The following is a 19,481-nucleotide window of genomic DNA, read 5'->3' on the forward strand; positions in this document are numbered from 1 at the left end:
CTCTTTTCCCTTTTTTATCTGTTTTTTTCTTTTCCCTTTTCTTTCTTTTTCCTTTGTTCCTTTTCTCCTTTTCCTTCTTTCTTTTCCTTATTTTACCTTTTTTTTCCTTTTTTCCTTCTTTTCTTCTTTTCCTTTTTTCCCTTTTTCCTTCTTTTTCTTCTTTCCCTCCTTTTCCCTCTTTTCCCCCCATTGCCTCTTTTCCCTTTTTTTAATGTTTTTTTCTTTTCCTTTTTCTTTTCTTCTTTTCCCCTTTTTTCCTTTTCTCCTTTTCCTTCTCTCTTTTCCTTATTTTACCTTATTGCTTTTTTCCTTTTTTCCTCCCTTTTCCCCCTTTTTTCATTTTTATTCCTTTTTTCTTTCTTTTTCTTCATTTTCTTCTTCTTCTTTTCCGTTTTTCCTTCTTTTCTCTTTTTCCTTTTTTCCTTTTTCCTTCTTTTCCTTTTTTCCTTTTTTCCTTCTTTTCTCTTTTTCCTTTTTTTCCCCTTTTTTCCTTCTTTTCCTTTTTTCCTTTTTTCCTTCTTTTCTCTTTTTCCTTTTTTTCCCCTTTTTTCCTTCTTTTCCTTTTTTCCCTCTTTTCTCTTTTTCCTTTTTTCCCCCTTTTTTCCTTCTTTTCCTTTTTTCCTTCTTTTCTCTTTTTCCTTTTTTTCCCCTTTTTTCCTTCTTTTCCTTTTTCCTTCTTTTCTCTTTTTCCTTTTTTCCCCATTTTTCCTTCTTTTCCTTTTTTCCTTTTTTCCTTCTTTTCTCTTTTTCCTTTTTTCCCCATTTTTCCTTCTTTTCCTTTTTTCCTTCTTTTCTCTTTTTCCTTTTTTTCCCCCTTTTTTCCTTCTTTTCCTTTTTTCCTTCTTTTCTCTTTTTCATTTTCCCCCCCCTTTTTCCTTCTTTTCCTTTTTTCCTTCTTTTCTCTTTTTCCTTTTTTTCCCCATTTTTCCTTCTTTTCCTTTTTTTCCTTTTTTCCTTCTTTTCTCTTTTTCCTTTTTTCCCCATTTTTCCTTCTTTTCTCTTTTTCCTTTTTTCCCCCATTTTTCCTTCTTTTCCTTTTTTCCTTTTTTCCTTCTTTTCTCTTTTTCCTTTTTTTTCCCATTTTTTCCCTTCTTTTCTCCTTTCCTTCTCTCCTTTCCCTTCTCTCGTTTCCCGCTCCCCTCCTCCCCGCCCATCCCGCCCCAGCACCCTGGCCAGTTCCATTTCCCGCTTCTCCCCCTTCGGGGCGGGGCCCCGCGGCCGCTCCGCTATTTGAGCGCATGCGCGGCGGCGCCGGGGCCGGTGCGGGCGGAGAAGATGGCGGCGGTGCGAGGGCTAGTGAACGGCGCCGGGCCCGGCGGGCCCCGGGTGCAGGCGGCGGCGCTCACCCGCGACTACCTGTCCCAGCCGCGCCTCAGTGAGTGCGCACACCGCGGCGGGGGGAGCGGCGGAGGGCGGGGGCGAGGCCGGGTGGGCCGCAGGCTCGGCAGCCGCTCTTGAGGCGGGCCCGGGGGCTCCTCAGGCACAGGCCGGGCGTGCGCGGGGGGGCTGTTAGTTACCCCTGGGGCTGCAGTGAGGCTTTTCAGGCCTGTGTCCTCTCTAAACAAATCAGTCACAACGGGGAGGCTGTTCCCCCTGGGTGACACAGGGTGTCCTTCGTGAAAAACGAACTGAAAATTACCATAAACTGCGAGGTGCGTGGGGTGACGTGGATTCCGCTCCTTCAAAATGAAGTTGGGAAATGTGGTGAAAAAGGAGAAACGCGACAGCTTTGCAAAAAAACCCCTTTATTGCCGTATAGCAAAGGGAAAGCCGAAGTTATTCGAAGGTGCATTTTTTCTGGCCTTTTTGTTTTGCTCTAGGTTGTAATTACACGAGTGACTCTGCGTGTGCAGCACAGGGACCGACGCGGTGCAGCCAGCGGCTTCTCCCAAAATGTCAGTCTGGTTTGAAAGCCAAACCCATCGTCACCGTTCCCGCTTCTTGGTGTGGAGCGGAGGCTTCTGGTGAGGCTGGAGCCAGAGTCGCTTTGTCCTCACCTTGTGTTTTAATGTGCTTTTGGCTTTCGCCCAAACTGACATTGCTCGCAAGCTGGATATGTATTAAAAATAATCTATCAGTTGCTTTAGGTTTGTCATGAAACTGGCCGATCTCATTGGAAACGGGAGTTTTGAGTCAGCGACCAGCTGATTTTGAGGGGAACTGATTTTTGAGGGAATATTTTGTTGTGGAAAAGCGAGGCGTGACACCCTCTCCTGCTGATTGAGGAAGGAGCGCTCATGAGACAGTCATGGGATGAAACGCTTTGCTGGAGATCATATTTTCCATCCCTTGTGGACAGCGGGGCTGTGAGCACTCGTGGCCCAAGCAGAGTCCTCCTCGTAGCGTAAGGTCTGTGTAACCCCCGCTGAGTGAAAGGAGCGGGGTCAACCTGTGCTTTTGTTTAATTTAGGGACGTGTTGTGTCTTGGGGTGTTCAGCAGGATTTTGACAAGAGTAGAACTGAGCACCACACACCTAGTGACCCTCAAACCTTATCTAAAGCAGTTTTGATTGTTGTCGTTTTAAGAGATTACATTGCAACAGTTCAGACGGTTTGTTGAAGTGTAAACACTACATTGTTGACAGTCGGGACAACACACAAGTGTCACAAACCCGGGCAGGCTGAGCCGGGGGATTCCCTGTGAGCTGGTGCCACTGGAAATTTGGTTCTTTCCTGCCCATTTCTTCACTTTGTAGGGTGACCGTGAATGGGCGCTGGTGTCTCGAATGGGCGCTGGTGTCTCACCTGTCCTGCAGATGGTTCCACTTGCTCATTTTTCCCTCCTGGGGACAAGTGATGAACAGTCACTTCTCCTTGTGACTCGGATAAAGCTTTGACTCAGTGTTGCTTTGCTCCATGGATCAAGTGATGCTGAGTTTAACTGGGATACTGGTGCACCATTTTTACCACTTTTCTGCTGGGCTAGTAGAAAAACGAATTCTGGGCACGCAGTAGCTGAGAAGTTGTAGGTAGCACTAAGACTTGGGCTGCGGATGGTTAAGACGTGAGCCATGGCCGTCTATCAGGTGTCTTAAATTAAGCCAGAATAATCCAAGAGTAGGACTAGTTTGGTTAAGCTGGAATTCAGCCTTTTGCAGTAGAGTCCGTTCTTCTGTTCTTAGGAGACAGGAAAGGTTTTAGAAGGTTTCCCGTGCCAGAAAACACAACTTGACTGTAGAAGCTCTATTGGTCAGCTTTGGGGCACAAGATGTGCTGCTTCGCTAAGTCCAGGCTTTCGCGTGGGCTGTTTCAGTGTCACGGAGCTTATGTGGTTAAAAAAAGAAAGACTTGAAGCTGAGTGTTGATATTAAGGTCTGCCCACCATTTGTTGGATATAAATTGCAGTGGCACCCATTATTACTTCTGTATCACCAATTTTGGATGTTTATGCCTGCTTTTTAAAGATCTTGCAGCTGTATAATTTCCTTAGCTTAATGTCATCTCTACATTGTCCTGGTGTTCTGTGGCATTGAAATCATCCCTGCATACAGGCTTGCATCAATGCATTTCTGTGACAGACGAAAAAACCCAGCAAATCATGTATCTTAATGTTACCTCAGGTGCGTTGCAAGTAGTGGCAAAAAGTGCCACAGAATTCAGTGCCAAATCCTCCTTGTAGAGCTTGTAATAAACGTACAAGTGGTACAGAGCTGGGCCCAGAATCTGCAACCCTGAGCCTGGTGGTAGGAATTAAACTTGGAGAACTTTACCCAGGATATTTGTGATGGGACCTGACCTGTGCCTTGCTCTCTTTCAGCTTATAAAACCGTATCAGGTGTGAATGGTCCCCTGGTTATCTTGGATCAAGTGAAGGTAAAAATTCAGATTCTTAATCAATGACATTTTTGAGGAAGGGGGTACAGGAAAAGCTAAATCCAGACTTGGGAAATTCATGGGGCCACAGCTTTAATACAAGATACGTGTCTGACTGCTGAGATAAATGATGCTGTGAAGTGAAGGAGGGTTGTCAATGTCCTGAAGAAAGGGAGAGTAGTTGAGGCTGTTGAGGAAGAGAAAAGAAACATTGTTTCAATTTTGCCAAAATCCCCCCAATGTTGTGTAAATGGAAATGTAGAAATGTACATATTTGCTTTGCTCTTGAGGTTTTTCTTGCTCATAAAAGGAGCTACAGTTTGGGCTTCTTTGCAGATTGCTGGCAAATTACTCTTGAAAGCAAGTTACTGGTGCTGTGTACAGGCAAAAGGCAGCTTTTTCTTCTTCTTGTCAGACACAGTTTTGTGACTGTTCTTCTGGATTTTAAGGCTTTCCACCTTTTTTCTCCTCCAGTTTCCCAGGTACGCGGAGATCGTCCACCTGACTCTCCCTGATGGCACAAAAAGAAGCGGGCAGGTTCTGGAAGTCAGTGGCTCCAAGGCTGTGGTTCAGGTACAGTTGGGCACGGGAGTGTCTCGTTGCAACAGAGAAGTATTTTATTAAACAACATTTGTCTGAGCCAAATCCGTCCTGTGATACGTTCTTTTCATACCATAAATAAATCAAAAATCACCTCCTTATTCTGCCTTGCTTTTCTGCCCCATGGCTGATCAAGTTCTCAAGCTGTGAGACAGTGTTCTAGTGTGTTACTTTGTGAAGCACAATACTTACTCCTTTCTCCTCTGTTTTTTGTTCTTCTGTTATCTTTACAGGTATTTGAAGGAACTTCAGGTATTGATGCTAAGAAAACCTCTTGTGAGTTCACTGGGGATATTCTTCGAACCCCTGTCTCTGAGGACATGCTCGGTAAGTTCTTGCTTCTTGCTTTGAAGAATGAATGGACTTACCACGTGCTAACATATTTCACAGTAACTTACATTTTGATTTAATTGCTGTTTCCTGTAGGCAGAGTGTTTAATGGATCAGGAAAACCCATAGACAGAGGCCCCATTGTTTTGGCTGAGGATTTCCTTGACATATCGGGTAAGTTTTAATCCATTTCTGGTGTGGAATTAAGGACAAATCTGGTGTTCTGATTTCTCAGTGTTGCTATAGTTTAGGTTTTGAACATAGCATATGACTGCTAGGGGGAGGTTAATCTTATTTTTAAGCATGTGTGTGGCATCAAACTCAGATTTACACAAGTGCAAGATGATGGGGTAGCAGAAAATAACTTTTCAGCAATGCTTGGAAGCTGTTCTTTGGGATCTACAAAGGGCTCAGGTTTGACCAGGTACGGCTGAAGATTTGTAGGTCTAGCAGTGGGGTTTGCACCTTGTGAGATGAGCCACGGGTCAGTGCTCCAGGCCAGCGGTAGTTTGATCAAGCTTCAAACATGTACATGGAATAAACAGTGTTCTCTTAAAAACATAACAGGCCAGCCGATCAATCCCCAGTGCCGTATCTATCCAGAAGAAATGATTCAGACTGGCATTTCTGCTATCGATGGTATGAACAGTATTGCCAGGGGGCAGAAAATCCCCATATTCTCAGCTGCTGGCTTGCCCCACAATGAAGTGAGTACTCAAAGCTACTCTCTAAACACTTAGTGGCTTGTGTTTCCCTGGGTTTAAAAAGTAAACTCCATTAAATTCTGCTCTGTGTAATAGCATCAAATATACAGATTGAAACTGTTTTTCCCCCCAGATTGCAGCTCAGATATGTCGCCAAGCTGGCTTGGTGAAGAAATCCAAAGATGTGATGGACTACAGTGAAGAAAACTTTGCCATCGTGTTTGCTGCTATGGGTGTAAGTCAATATTATGAAAGGAAAATGATGCTTAAGTAATAAATAACCAAATGCTGCGAGTAGCTGAACATTATTTGTTTGAAAGTATGCTGTACTTATGTCTGTCTTAAGTGTAAGTCTCATATTTATAACTGAACAGTGCTAAATGGGCTGGCTGAGTAGCTGAAAATCCCAAATAACCAGAAATACTTTTTAAAAGTATGTCTGTTCTGGATAAATTACCTTAAACTGAGAATCTCTAGCCTGGAATTTGTAGAATTAACTCATTCTGGGAGTGTGGGGGTGTCTTCATAATACAGAGAGCTTTGCTTATGGGTGATTAGTGAGGTGTTTAGACCTTCATATGATGCAAAATGTAGTATGCTAAGATCTGGTCTGGAACTGATGCCTTAATGTTGTGGTTTAGGTGAACATGGAAACTGCCCGGTTCTTCAAATCAGACTTTGAGGAAAATGGGTCCATGGACAACGTGTGTCTGTTCCTCAATTTGGCCAATGATCCAACGTAAGTGGTTACACTGTGGTGGCTGGGAAAAGGCTGAGAAGGACGAGTGAACTGGAAGCTGGAGCCTCACTGGTGTCCTGCCAGGTGTCACTTAGGCTGCCATTTTGCAGCAGGGTTGAATATGAAATGCTGGAACTGCAGCTGGTGGACGTAGCAGGTTTTCAGGGGGGTTTAAAGTATTTGTGACTTCAAACTGTCACCTTGCAGCCTTCAAGCCCTTGTCGTAAACAATTCTATGCTGTTGTGTTTCAGCATTGAACGCATTATCACGCCTCGTCTGGCCCTCACAACAGCCGAGTTCCTGGCGTATCAGTGCGAGAAGCACGTGCTGGTCATCCTGACAGACATGAGCTCCTACGCCGAAGCTCTGCGAGAGGTACGTGCTTACCCGCTCGTGCTGGGCGTCAGCAGAAAGGGCTCAGGGTATAAAGTGGGAAGGTCGACTTCTGCTCAAGCTGTTGTGATTAATATTCATTACTGTGTTCTTAAGTAGCCAGCAAGGTTTTTAGTTACTCATTGATTGTCTAGGATAACGTTCAGCTGGCTAAAAGCTCTTGCTTCTGTGATAGCTCAACTTCTGTGACTGGTGGCATTCAGCAGTTGGATATAGTTTTGGGTTTGCCTTGGCATCTTGTCTTGTCCCACGTGGTTGTGGTGACATTTCTTTTAACAGGGATTTGTGTGGCTGTATTTTGGTATCGCCTGCAGGAAGAGATACTGTAGGTTGCTGGTGTAGCTTAATTAGGGGAGACAGTGGGTCTGTACGAGTGATTTGACTCCCTGGAAATGTTTTTTCTGGCTCTCCTCAGGTCTCAGCAGCTCGGGAGGAGGTACCTGGTCGCCGGGGCTTCCCAGGCTACATGTACACAGACTTGGCCACTATATACGAGCGTGCCGGGCGCGTGGAAGGCAGGAACGGTTCCATTACTCAGATTCCTATTCTTACCATGCCCAATGATGGTGAGTTATTTTCAATTGTTTTTAACAAATGGCACTTTAAAGGACCCTTTTAGAGCAACCTGCAATATTACAGCTCAGTGATATCTGGGGGTACTAACTGATGGATGGCATTTTACTTTAGGAGTCATTTATCTGCAAAAAGCCACTGTGTCAGTGCTAGAATGGATATAAAAGCGCTGAAAACTGTCAAACCATTTTTTTCCTGCAGATATTACTCATCCTATCCCTGACTTGACTGGATACATCACTGAGGGACAAATCTACGTGGATAGGCAGCTGCATAACAGACAGGTGTGTACTATACCGGTTAGAACAAATTTTACGATTACCCTGTTCTTTTTGAAATACTAACATTGAAATTCTTGGATGTATTTTTCCTCCAGATTTACCCACCTATTAATGTCTTGCCCTCCTTGTCTCGACTGATGAAGTCTGCTATCGGAGAGGGTATGACCAGGAAGGATCACGCAGATGTATCCAACCAACTGGTATGTAAAAACAGTCACCTTGTGCTAAACAGCCAGTAGTGTGTGTGCCAAACACTGCAATCCAGAACACTCCAGAGGCTGCTTTAAAACATCAGCTGAGTGTCTAGTAAGACACTTTAGGTTTGAACAGAAATGGTTACGTGGATGCTGGAGGTAAAAGCACTTGTTTCCATCCCCTCCAGTACGCCTGCTATGCCATCGGGAAGGATGTCCAGGCTATGAAGGCGGTGGTTGGTGAGGAGGCTCTTACCTCAGATGATCTTCTTTACCTGGAGTTTCTGCAGAAGTTTGAGAAGAACTTCATTGCTCAGGGTAAGTGTCTGTTGCAGGCACGTCGCAGCGTGTGTTAACGCCTATAGAACAGCTTGTTCTCGGCTCTGCTGGGTAGCGAGATGCTTTCCTGCTCCGTGTTGCAGTCTGTGGTTGCTTCCTGCAGGTCCTTACGAAAACCGCACTGTTTACGAGACCTTGGACATTGGCTGGCAGCTTTTGCGAATCTTCCCCAAGGAAATGTTGAAGAGAATTCCTCAGACAACACTGGCTGAATTCTATCCTCGAGATTCGACTGCGAAACACTAGCCACAGCTTCATCTCCAACTCCTTGCTCTGTGAAATGCTCTTTGTTTTCTTTCTTCATGTGTTGGTGTTTACTCGTTGCCCTTACAATTAAAACCGAGAGTAGGTGACATTTGTGCCAGTGTTCCCATGTACACTGATACCAGTTTTTAAAATATCCCTTCTTCCAAAGCCTGGATCTTCAGGAAAATACTTAGGCCAGCTCTTACGAATGTGCAATAGCTACCCCAAAGTTCGGTTTTTGAACTGGACCTTTTGTAGGCATGTTGCGGGAATGTCCAAGATTACCAGAAATGGCAAATCTTTACTTTCGAAGCAGGAGCACATGGTTCAGAAAACATGAAAGAGCAAATGTGACTTCTTTTGTCCCAAGCATCTGCTCGATCTGCTTGCACGCAGTCGCTGTGCTGCTGGTCGAACAGATGGCAACGCTGCTCTCCCGCTCCTGTGCCCGAAGATCAGGCCAATATGTGGAAAACCCTGTGCATGACAACATACTGTTCTGAAAAATGCAAGTCTTGCTGACTTTTGAACTGTGGCTTAAGATTCTGGATGGGGTGTGTGATCTTGGGGCACTAGCAGGCAGGCCAGGGGCTTTTCTACAAGCCGGTGGGTTCCTACCTGAAGGTAGCGTGATATGGCTTGATTACTAAGTTAAAGGTTTCAAATTCAAGTTTGCAGAATAACTTTCCTACTTGTCCTTTTTTCTTTGAATTCTGGGAGTTCCAGAGACACAAACCAGCAGGTAAAGCATTCCGAGATCAGCCGTGTCCCCATGGGCAGAGCTGCAGGTCCTTCAAGGCTTTGTGCTGCTACTGACGGGGATTATAGATGTGAAAACACCTCCGATACCTGGCGCAGTTGTACTGGTGCGAGATCAGCTTAGAAAGTGTCCTGTGCCGAAGGATGCAACGGGATATGTGAACGGATATTTTGAATTCTGTTCCAAAGCACGGCCGGGCGGCACTGGGTCCCCAGCCGCCTTTGGAGCTGTGCTGCTTTGCACTCCAGGTGCGGATTTGACCAGCCAGGGGAGCTCAACATTCCCGACGCTGCACGCTTGGCTCGTCACTTCAGCCTTGGGCTTGTGTTTTTTCAGCCTGGTTCAGACGCGGCTCCGAGCCCAGTGCTGGCAGGCTTGCTCGCTGCTTTTCCAGGCTTAACGTAGTCTAAGCTTTGGTCTGGCTAACCAAAGCATATTGCACCTCTCGAAACGCCTTCAGTGCTTGTCTAGGAAGGTGCTAAGATGACTCGAACGATCGTGTGCTAATTCCAGCTTGCCCTGACGTCTTCTCTGTGCAGTTCTTTCTATAGTTTGTTCCGTGTTCTCTGTAAGTTGGACGCAATAGCAATTTTATTCCAGTGCATTCCACCCTAAAGCTGTGTCAAGTCTATTTTTCTTGAGGTGTAGGGTTGGGAGTGTTGGCATGAGAGTACTTTAATGTAGAGAATATCTAAATAAATTAAATATGGAAAGTGTTGAACAAAATGGAAGCTCTTGTGATTCTGTGGTTGATCACTTCAGGTCTTCAGCAGCAAGTGAGATGCCCTTTGTCACTGGGGATCCTGTTTATGTGAATTAAAAAGCACCCGGCACTGATGGGGGAGCTTTAAAAAACAAACAAACAAAACCAACACACGAAAAAACCCAACAGAAGAGCAAAAAACCCCCTCATTTAAATGTGCAAGCTGGTTCCTGCAATATGTTTTTCACCGGGAGAGGCACTAAGTTACCAATCCTATAGCCTCAGTGTTAATAACGGCTTTGATTGTCCTACAGAGCTTTAAAAAGTGTTCATTTAATGTGGGGGAAGAAAAGGAGGATCTAATAAGCTAAAAACACACCTGATAGCTTAAAAAAAGTTGGGCTGAGTGCTTTTGACTTTTTCTGCCTATTTACCCCCTCAGTTACAGCAAGAAAATAACCCCGTGGACAGATAACAGCTCAGTAACGCAGGTTTGAAAACACAAGTAACAGGAGAAATTCCAAAGTCTGGTGAATTCCTGGAACCCCTCAGCAGGTGATGGGGTTTGGGGACAAATGTTGAATGTTCTGCAGTTATTTAGGCAGAACTGCTTCAGAAACTCTCAGTTCCCCTGCAAGCAGGAGCGCGGCCCTGGGCGCTGCCGAGCTTGGTTGGATGCTGCTCGCTGCAAATGTGCTGAGTTTTTGAATGGTGCTGGTTTGCAAAGTGAAGGAAAAAGGTCGTGCTTATAAAAAGGCTCAGCCCACTGAGGGTCTTCAGCTCTTATTTGGGGGTGTTAATTCGGGTTTATGTGCTGCTTAAACCTCTCGAGCTGCCGGTTCCGTGAGGCATCTGTGTCATCAGGCAGCGCCTGACACGGCACTTAGTCGGACGCTAAACAAACAGCTTGATCCGACACGGCGTGGAAACAGCAGGTACCGTGCTCAATGGGACGTGCTGCCCTCCCAGCTGCTGCCTTCGCGCATTTACACTGTTTGCTTTTTCTTCTTTTTTTTTCCTGGTAATGACTAATGAGGATGCCTGGGGGTCTTATCCCCTTTTCCAACTGATGTCAGCCAGCCGGGTCCCCCCGCAAAGCACACGCCAGCTGTCGGCTCATTTCGGAGGGGAGGAGAACAAATATCGGACACGCTTCCCCCCACGCAGCCCCTTGGGTTTTCGGTTGGGACTGGCAGATGCAAGGCAGGGGCGCAGGCTGGTGGGGAGAGCTGCTGCAGGTTATTTGCACATCAAAAGCAGCTTTTGCCTCCGACCCTCTATCACCCTGCGAGCAAGGGGTGGCTTGATTTAATTGCTCTTTCAAAGGCAGCCCTGGTTTGGTCTCTGCTGAGATTTTAGGTCTGACTTTGCCCCCCCGCCTCCCATAGCCAGAAACTGGGGTGTTAAAAGATGCAAATCAGCTTTTCTCCATCTTGAAGCTTATTTGCATGCGCTGATTAGTTCAACAACTAATTCCAAGTCCTTCTGCTTGAGGCCGGTTGGCACTTGGGCAGCTGGACTAGAGCTGACACCAAGCAGGGGACCCCAGTGACGGGGTGGGGGGGTGCAGGTGCTCTTGCTTTGCCCCCATCACCTGGGCCAAAGTGTCCCTCATGCTTGGATGTTTCCTCAGCCCGGGGGCCCCAACATGCACCGATGCCACCGTGTTCGTGTCCCACCCACCCCAGGGGAAGCACGGGGCATCACGGGGGAATGGTTTTACCCTGGTATTATCAGGGATTTCTCTTCCTTCCCAAATGTGCCTCCCCCTGGGCATGAAGCAGGGGTGGCAGCAGGGATGGGGCTGCCATGGCTTGTCTTTGCAACCCCACAGCATCCTAAGGCCGGACTGTGCTGCTGGGTGTGCACCGGGGTGGTCCCACCACCCCATTGCTGCTGCTGCCTGGGGTGGAGGATGCTCCAAGCCCCACCTGGGGGAGGACACAGCTTTTCCTCATCATTAGGGGTGTTGGTGGAAAAGGGGTGGGACCCTTAGCTGGTTTAATGGGAGAAGCGGCCCAGGGCTGGGGGTTTGGTTTTTCAGTGTTCTGGGCATTGCCAAGAAGCCGTCCCTGCGGTTTGTGCGCCCTGGGGATGCTGGACCTGTCTGGATTCCTCTGCTGCTGCAACCTCTGCGGGACAGGGGTGTCCCCGGGATAAAAGCCACCTTGGGGGCTTCTCCTTGATGCCCCTTCAACCCAGGTACGCAGATTGGGGAGGGCTCTGCTGATCGGCAGCACCCGCACCGGGGCAGGCGATGGTCCGAGGGGATTTATAACACAAAATGCTGCTCAGAAGAGCCCTTGCGTGTGGTTTTCCATCCCCTTCCTCCTCAGCAGTTTTCAAAGGCTCTAAAAATAAACTTCCCTTGTGCCTGGGGCAGCAAGAGCAAAGTCAGGCTCTCCCTGGAAAGCATTGGTGTGGGGTGCCCTTTTGGGGGGCACAGAACAGCCTGTGCATGGCTTTGTCATGGGGCACCATGCTGGATGAGTCAGGGAAAACAGTATTTTCTCCAATTTGAGCGTTTGCCCCTTATTTTCTGTCCCCCAACCTCCTTCTTTATCTCCCCCTGTGCTGTTGAGACTTGCGAAACCACCAGATCTGTGCAGGGCAAACAGGCTCCGAGTCGGTTTGTTTTGGAGGAAAACAGCTCAGATAGTCAAAACACGGCCTTGTCTTTCATTGAGGGCTTTTTGCTCTCTCATTGTTTTCTCTACTGGCTGGAGGGACGGACCTGCCCGCGCTGGGGACACCAGGTTGGGATGAAAATCAGTCTGACCCGCAGAGCTGGGGGGCGAAACCCACGGAGTGTGGGATCAGGGGGATTATCTGCTCCGTTCTGATGCTCCTGCGTTGCGGGGGGGTGTTATCCCAGCTGCACGGTGCAGATAACGCCGCTCGCCCACGCAGCGAAGCGCTCGCGGCGCTGGGAACAACCAGGGCCAGGTGGAAAGATGTCCCGGGGGGACCCTGGTGTGTGCGATAAGTGGTTTGTGGCTTGGGGGGGGGTGTGAAGCATTGTCCTGCATTGCTGCTCGCCGGCGATGAAAACCCTCCCGACGCGGCCAAACCAGGCGCTTGGATAGACCAAGGAAGTTTTTAAAAATTTATTTATAAATAAAAACATAAAATTACCAGTAGTTTACATCGGGCACCAGAAATAACATCCAAAAAAAAAAACCAAACCTGCAGAAAAATAATTATCTGTACAGGCTGCGATGCGGACGGTCACACACGGCGTTGTGCAAAGGCAGCACGGCGATGCCTCCGGCGATCACATCACACAGCGCGGGCTGCGGGGACACGGGGACCGGGGACGGTGTCACCGAGGCCGGCGGGAGCGGGGACATGGCTGGGGGGGTGGTGGGAAGGGCTCTGCTCCCCTTGCACTGTGGTTGGCACTGGAAAGCCCTGGTTGACGTGGGGCGCAGGGCTATGGCTTGGATGATGCAGAAAATCCCTCCTGGCCTCGTGAGCCAGGTGTTGTCCTTCATCCCTTGGGCTTCTCTCCCAAACATCCTCCCAGGGGTCCGGGCTAAGGCTGTGGGACCTGGCACGGCCCCGACCCACAGCCCTGGGGCTGGGGCTGCAGGTTGGGTTTCTTCCAGTGGCTCCCGGATAAGGTTTGCTTTGTGCTGGGCCAGACTGGGCTGCCAGGATGGCGTGTGGCGGGTGCTGGGGGCAGGTGCAGAAGGCACAGACTGGTTTCCGTGTGTCACCTTTCCAGGCTGCCTCGAAGGGGGTGAGGGGTGTGGATTGTGCTGCTTGTGCACAGCTCTGAGCCCTTGGCTGAATTTGTGGCATGGGATGGGGCGAGATCCCCACACAACCCTGGGATGGGGCTTCCTGGGCTGGGTGAACAAATATATTGCATTAAAAATACCATTGCAGTGGCACAGAGTGGTCCCGGCTGGACATCTCCCCCGGTGAGCTGGATACCGGGGGACAGGGGAGTCACCGTTGGCAGAGCCTTGTTATCTGCTTGCTGGCGGCAGGAGGAAATGTTAAGAGCTGAGATGGGAAACAACATGAAAGTGGTTGGTTTGAGGTTTGGTTTTTAACCAGCTCCTGTTGACGGGATCCCAAGGACGGATGGGGACGGGAGGAGATGAGGCAGCCGGGGTTCCCGGGAGGGACGGTCACAGCAAGCGAGAGCGCGTGGGGCAAACACAACCCATCTCCCGCTCCATTCCTTGGGCTGAACATGCCTTGGAAATTCCTGTTAATGCTTAAATCCAGTTGCCCGTCTGGCGGCTGGAGAACAGGGACGTGGAGTTCTCGTGCGTCCGAGCTGGGCTGGATGTGGCCGTGTCCGGGAGGAGGGATGCGCCGGGTGCAGCCTGGGCTGTGCTCCTTAGCGAAGGGTGATTTTTGGGGGGTGTCGGCTGTAAGGGGGTGCAGGGTGTGTGTGTGTGCGGGCAGGCTCCTTCCTGAGGTGCTCCAGCAGCTGAGGGACGGGAGAAGTGGATGTGCAGCCTGTGCTGGTGGCAGGAGGTGGCTCCTTGGTGCCCTGGAGACGGCACCGACAGGAGGAAGGTTGAGAAGGTGTGAGAGCAGCGTGGGGCTTCCTCCAGGCTGGAAATGTGCTGTGGTTCCTCTTGAGGACGGTGGGAAGGGCTGTGGTGTCGCTGTGCCATCACGGGATCCCCCTGCGCCCGGAGCAGAGCGTCCCCTGGGAGTTCTGCATCACCTCATCACCCGACGGGAGACTGTTTGCTGAAGTCCTGTTCCCTGACCGCCCCCATCCATGGCTTCTCGGTCCTACAAGGGGGCAGAGGGGAGGCTGCCGAGGCGGCAGCAGGGCGAGGGGGGGCTGCTGGCACGTCACCATTGGCACGAGTGGCTTGTTCACCTCTGTAACACGACGGGCGGCGGACGGCGCGGCCGCGGTGCGACACAGGCAGGGGACGAGGGCTGGCGAGCCGGCCAGGCCGCCAGCTCTGCAAATAAATACATGGCTCATCTGGACTGTACAAGGCGTGGGGCAGCGCTTCCCTCGAGCTGCAGGGAGGAGAAGGCAGACCCGGCTCAGATCTCGGTGGCAATGATGTCCTCGTAGGGGACGTCAGCACCGGGTATATCCAGCTCGATGGGCTCCTTGCCGTCTTCCCCCGCGGCGAGCTGCTGGAGCATCTTCTCCAGGTTCTGGTTCCTCTTGTACATGTGCAGGTAGCTCTGCTGCAGCTGCTTCTGGTAGTGAATCACCTTCTCCTTCTCCTCCTTCCACGTCTGCCGCTCGTGCTGGAAGCCCGAGGTCATCTGCTCGTTGTTGTCCCGCTCAGCCTTCAGCTCTGCCCGCAGCCTCTCCAGCTCTCCCTGCAGCGCTTGGGCATCGTCCCCCCCGGCGCAGGGCCTGCCCGCCTCCCGCGCCTCGCTCAGCTGCTCCCTGAGCACCGCCAGCTCCGTCCGCAGGTCCACGATCTCCTGCTCCAGCAGGTTCACCTTCTCCCTCAGCAGCTCCGACTCGTTCTTCTTGCGCTGGAGCTCGTTCTCGCACACCTCCAGCTCCATGGCTTTGGTGCGCAGGGAGCCCTCCAGGTCCTGGGTCTTCATCTCCAGCCCTTCCATCTTCATCCTCACCTCCTTCAGCTGAGCCTTCAGGCTGAGGATCTCGGTGGTCTTGGTGTTGAGCTCCGTCTGGGATTCCTTCAGCTGCTGCTTCAGGAGGGAGATCTCCCCCGACTTCTGGCACACCTGGAATCATAAAAACACAGGATGTCCTGAGTTGGAAGGGACCCACAAGGATCACCGACTCCAACTCCAGTCCCTGCATAGAACAACCCCAAAATTCACACCATGGACTCCAGGATGTCCAATCACTTCTTGAATGTCGTCAGGCTTGGGGCCGTGACTTGCACAGCTGCTCCTGGAGGCAGCTGGGGGGTTCATGCTCGTGATGGGACCCTGCAGCTGGAATTTCAGTAGGGCTGGCAAACAGCCTGCAAAGGTGTCTCAAAAATGTGCCCTGAGGGGTTGTGGAGCAAATAAAATAGAGACGCTGAAAGCGATATGAGCAATCTGTGCATGCCAGGGCGGGGAGGCGAACCCCCGTTCTGCAGCACGCCGGCCGATCGCTGTGCTGCTCCTGCGCAGCCGCAGCGAAATGCGTTTGGTGGGTGTTATTCAGGAGGGTGAGCAGGCTCGCTGCTGAATTTTCAGCAGTTTAACCGTCTTTGTTCAGCGATGCCCAATCAGGTTTTACTGCTCTCTAATAAATGGCCACGGCAAGTCCCAGAGGTTCTTCTTTCCCCATGGGAAGGCGGCTTTACTGCTCCTTTGGGGCAGGCAGCCTGAAAAACCCCGCGCTGGAGGTTGGGAAGGCGAAGTTATTTGAATGACTAGGGTTTTTTTATGCAGTAGTTGCCTCCTTATATACTGTGAAGTGCTGAGGGGTTAAGAGGGGCAGCGAGTCACTCAATTATACCTCACAGAGCCTCCACATGACAGACTGGGGCTCTTGTCTTTAATATCTGTCTCCTGCAGCCTGGGCTCGGTGTGTGCACCATCTGCTCTGCTCAGCCCTCCCTGGGGCCGCTGGGCACAGGTACAGAGATGGAGAGGAGCCGTGTGGTTTATCGCTGGGGCTGTCGGCTCCATGCACACGCTTTGCCTTCAGCAGAGATGCTGCCGGCTGCTCCCGTGCCACTTACCTCCCATTGGGTCTCCTCCAGCGCCGGGGCAAAGCTGGTCTTCTCCTTCTCGTAGGACCTCAGCTTGGTTTCCAGCAGGTTTTGCTCTTTGATGAGGTTCTCCAGCTCCTCCCGGAGCTGCTTCTTCTCCTGCTGCAGCTGGAATACTTGAAGGTGAAGGACCTGCTGCGTTCGTTGGGTTTTCTGCGAGGTTTGCTTGAGCTTGCTGTTGCATTTCTGCTTGAGGCCCTCCAGCTCTTCCTTGCAGCGCCGCTGCTTCTCTTCATACGCCTGGCAGGAGCTGATTTCCTTCTCCTCGAAGCTCGACTGAAGCTCCTGCAGCTCTCCCTCCCTCTCCAGCAGCTTCTGCTCCAGCTCCTGGATGGTGGACTCATCCGTGGAGATGGGTGAACGGATGCAAGTGGTCTTCTCGGTGGCATGGTGGTGCGGGGCTTTGCCAGGGTTGAGGATCTTGTTGCCCCCGTCGGAGAAGGACATGGCCTTGAGGCTCATCATGTTGCTGTCCTGGATGATGGCGCATTGCAAGATGTTGTGGGCTGATCCCCCGAAGCGGCTGATGGGTCCCATGGGGGTGACGAGGGGCTCGAGCTGGTAACTGCTGCTGGTGCTGTGGGTGGGGAGGCTGGACATGGAGTTCCTGCCGGAGTCAGACAGACCCCCCGAGCACAGCACTGGCTTCAGCTCCTGCTCCTTGGCTTTGTCCGAGGGGTGCAGCTGCTGGGAGAGGTGCCCCCCGTTCTCCGGGGAGGAGTGGAGGATGGCGCCGGAGCGCGGCAGCACCGGCTTGAAGGCGGTGGGTCGCACGACTGGCTTCTCCGCGCCCTGGGGAGAAGAGCAGAGACGTCAGCACAGACCGACACGGTGGCCTCTGTTCCACTCCATCCCTTGTACCCCCAAAGATAAGACCCCCATGGTGAGGATGGCTCAGGTCTCCACCAGGCGCTGAAGGCTCAGGAGGATGCTGAAATTTTTCACACTGAGGGTGGTGAGAGCCTGGCCCAGGTTGGCCAGAGAGGTGGTGGATGAACCATCCCTGGAGACATCCCAGGCCAGGCTGGACGGGGCTCTGAGCAACCTGAGCTGGTGGAGATGTCCCTGCTCATGGCAGGGGGGGCACTGGATGAACTGGGAAGGTCCCTTCAACCCAAATCATCTATGATTCTATGGTTCTCACCCTGTGTTGGGACTTGTACACTCTTTGAGAACAATGCAGCCCTGCACCAAAAACCTAATGGCATTGGGGCCACCTCCCACCTCTGGGGCCACCGTGTCCCCTACTAACCACTTCCAGCTGACTGGGAAAGGGCATCAGCTTCTGCGGAGTGGGTGTCCCGAAGTCCATGCCGCTCGTCCCGGCTTGGCCGCCCAGCTCCCCGCCGGCCAGCGAGGTATAGTCCGCTCGGTGGGAGCCGTGCGCTTTCTGGCTGACCTTGATGTAAAAGAAATCCTCATTCTTGCTGCTTTTGGAGCTGGACTTGTGGCTGGAGTCCTGGGAGAAGCCGAAGCGCAGCAGCCCGTCCGAGTACCTGTTGAGCTTCTTCAGGTGGGACGACTTGCGGAGCTTGTACTGGGAGGCTCGGCAGTGCTTGCTGTGGAAGCTGTGGCCGGAGATGAGGCTACTGACGCTGCCCATGCTGCTCCCGGGACGGGGACATGCGGCGGGGGGAGCGCGGCGAGGGGTCCGGGCAGCGGGAAGAGCCGGCGGCTGCTGCGATCATAGCAAAGCCCTCGCTGCACCCGGGAGCTGCGAGCCTGGGGAAAGGAAAGAGAAGGGTGAGAAACGGGAGTGGGGTGCGACGCTGCACCCGCAGGCTGAGCATCGTCTGGGCACCGGCAGGAGCGGGGCGGCTTCTGACGATTAACGCATCTTTACATTTGGGTACGAGCTGCGTCGCCTCGTGTGGGGGTTTGCGCAAAGGGGGTCTGCAAGCCTCTGTGTGCACACAGGGTTATGAGGTACAGGATTCTAGAAATGAGGAGGAAAAGCGATTTGTGGTGACCTTTGGGTGCCTACTAGGTGTGAATTTCAATGAGCCTCCCGCTTGTGCCGTGCTGGATGGATCCTGACAGCCACGCTCAGCACCGCGAGATGGTCACAACCTCTCCCGCGTCTACGTGTCGCTCCCTGGTTTCTCTCCCATTTTCAGTGCTTCTCTTAACCTACCTGCAAAGGGATGCTGTGAGGCTTAATTACGCTTAGTGCCTGTGCAGCACTTAAGAAGATGAGAGGCGTTACGTGTGTGCTGAGTGTTGTGATTATGGTTCAGAGGTATGCGAGGCTGTGCGTTAATTCTCTTTGCTATGCGGGGAAAAAAATGTAAACCAAAATACCGGCTCTTGGTGGCCTTTGCGTCACTTGGCTCCCAGTGTCACGGCTGTAATGGAGATGAGCCTTCTATCTAGATAATTAACAAGTGAGATGGGGAGAAAGGGGAAGAGCTGCCCATAGGCAGAAGTTAGTGTGTAACCAAAATGAGCTAAACCCTGGTGAAACATCACTTGACAGTGGCAGAGGGCTGAGGGATGGAGGGTATCATCCCTGCCCCATCCTCAAGGCCCAGAGTTGCTCTTGTGTGTTCCCTTCATTACAGGAGGTGCAGGACACAGGGTAACACCAACCTGTGCTCATCCCTCAGCTTTACTTGTTTTCTTTTCCTCTCTGCCCTGAGGACCCAGATTGATTAAGTGTCAAAGAAAAGTCCCAGAAAGACAGAATATCCGCTTTAATCCCTAAATCCATTTTTGAGAGATTAAGTAAATCAGAACCGAGGTCTGAACTGCAGCCTGGATGCTGATGTGCTAAAAGTGATCGATGACTTCGGCTTCATTCATTTTTGCAGGGTAAGAGGCACAACGTGCGCTGCGGGGGAGGAATCGCTGTGGGAAAGGGGGTAATTGGCACAGGAGGCTGCTCCGCCAGCCCGTGTTCCCACCGCGCTGCCGCGGATGTGCCAGCAGAAGGGAACAGGCAAAGCCACAGCAGCAAAGCTGCCAGTGCCAGCGCTCAACGTGTGCGAGCGACCGGGGGAAAGCAGCCGGTGGATTTACAGACACATATGGCAGAGGTGGTGGGGGGGTTGATGCCTTAAACCACAGAGCGGCTCCTTGGGTAGATGCACTCTTGGGTTTTTTTGGGTGCCTGCAGAAGGCAGAAG

General features: G+C 51.1%; 2 protein-coding genes across 2 annotated transcripts; one reads left to right on the forward strand and one right to left on the reverse strand.

Moving 5' to 3' along the window:
* The first annotated feature begins 1,245 nt into the window (after positions 1-1,245).
* Positions 1,246-8,322, forward strand: ATP6V1B2 (ATPase H+ transporting V1 subunit B2). The gene is made up of 14 exons (XM_080360218.1): positions 1,246-1,375; positions 3,758-3,813; positions 4,288-4,386; positions 4,647-4,740; positions 4,840-4,917; positions 5,311-5,450; positions 5,581-5,682; positions 6,089-6,186; positions 6,439-6,562; positions 6,996-7,146; positions 7,355-7,437; positions 7,530-7,634; positions 7,817-7,946; positions 8,071-8,322. Exons 1-14 carry the CDS (start codon positions 1,276-1,278, stop codon positions 8,211-8,213), a joined length of 1,503 nt encoding a protein of 500 aa, XP_080216344.1. The 5' UTR covers positions 1,246-1,275; the 3' UTR covers positions 8,214-8,322.
* A 6,382-nt stretch (positions 8,323-14,704) lies between these two features.
* LZTS1 (leucine zipper tumor suppressor 1) lies at positions 14,705-17,959 on the reverse strand (the record flags this gene model as incomplete). The annotated part of the gene is made up of 3 exons (XM_080360298.1): positions 14,705-15,370; positions 16,327-17,148; positions 17,609-17,959. 3 exons carry the CDS (start codon positions 17,957-17,959, stop codon positions 14,705-14,707), a joined length of 1,839 nt encoding a protein of 612 aa, XP_080216424.1.
* Positions 17,960-19,481: the final 1,522 nt, after the last annotated feature.

Source organism: Nesoenas mayeri (genome assembly GCF_963082525.1).
Source record: "Nesoenas mayeri genome assembly, chromosome: 27".
NCBI classification, from domain to species: Eukaryota; Metazoa; Chordata; class Aves; order Columbiformes; family Columbidae; genus Nesoenas; species Nesoenas mayeri.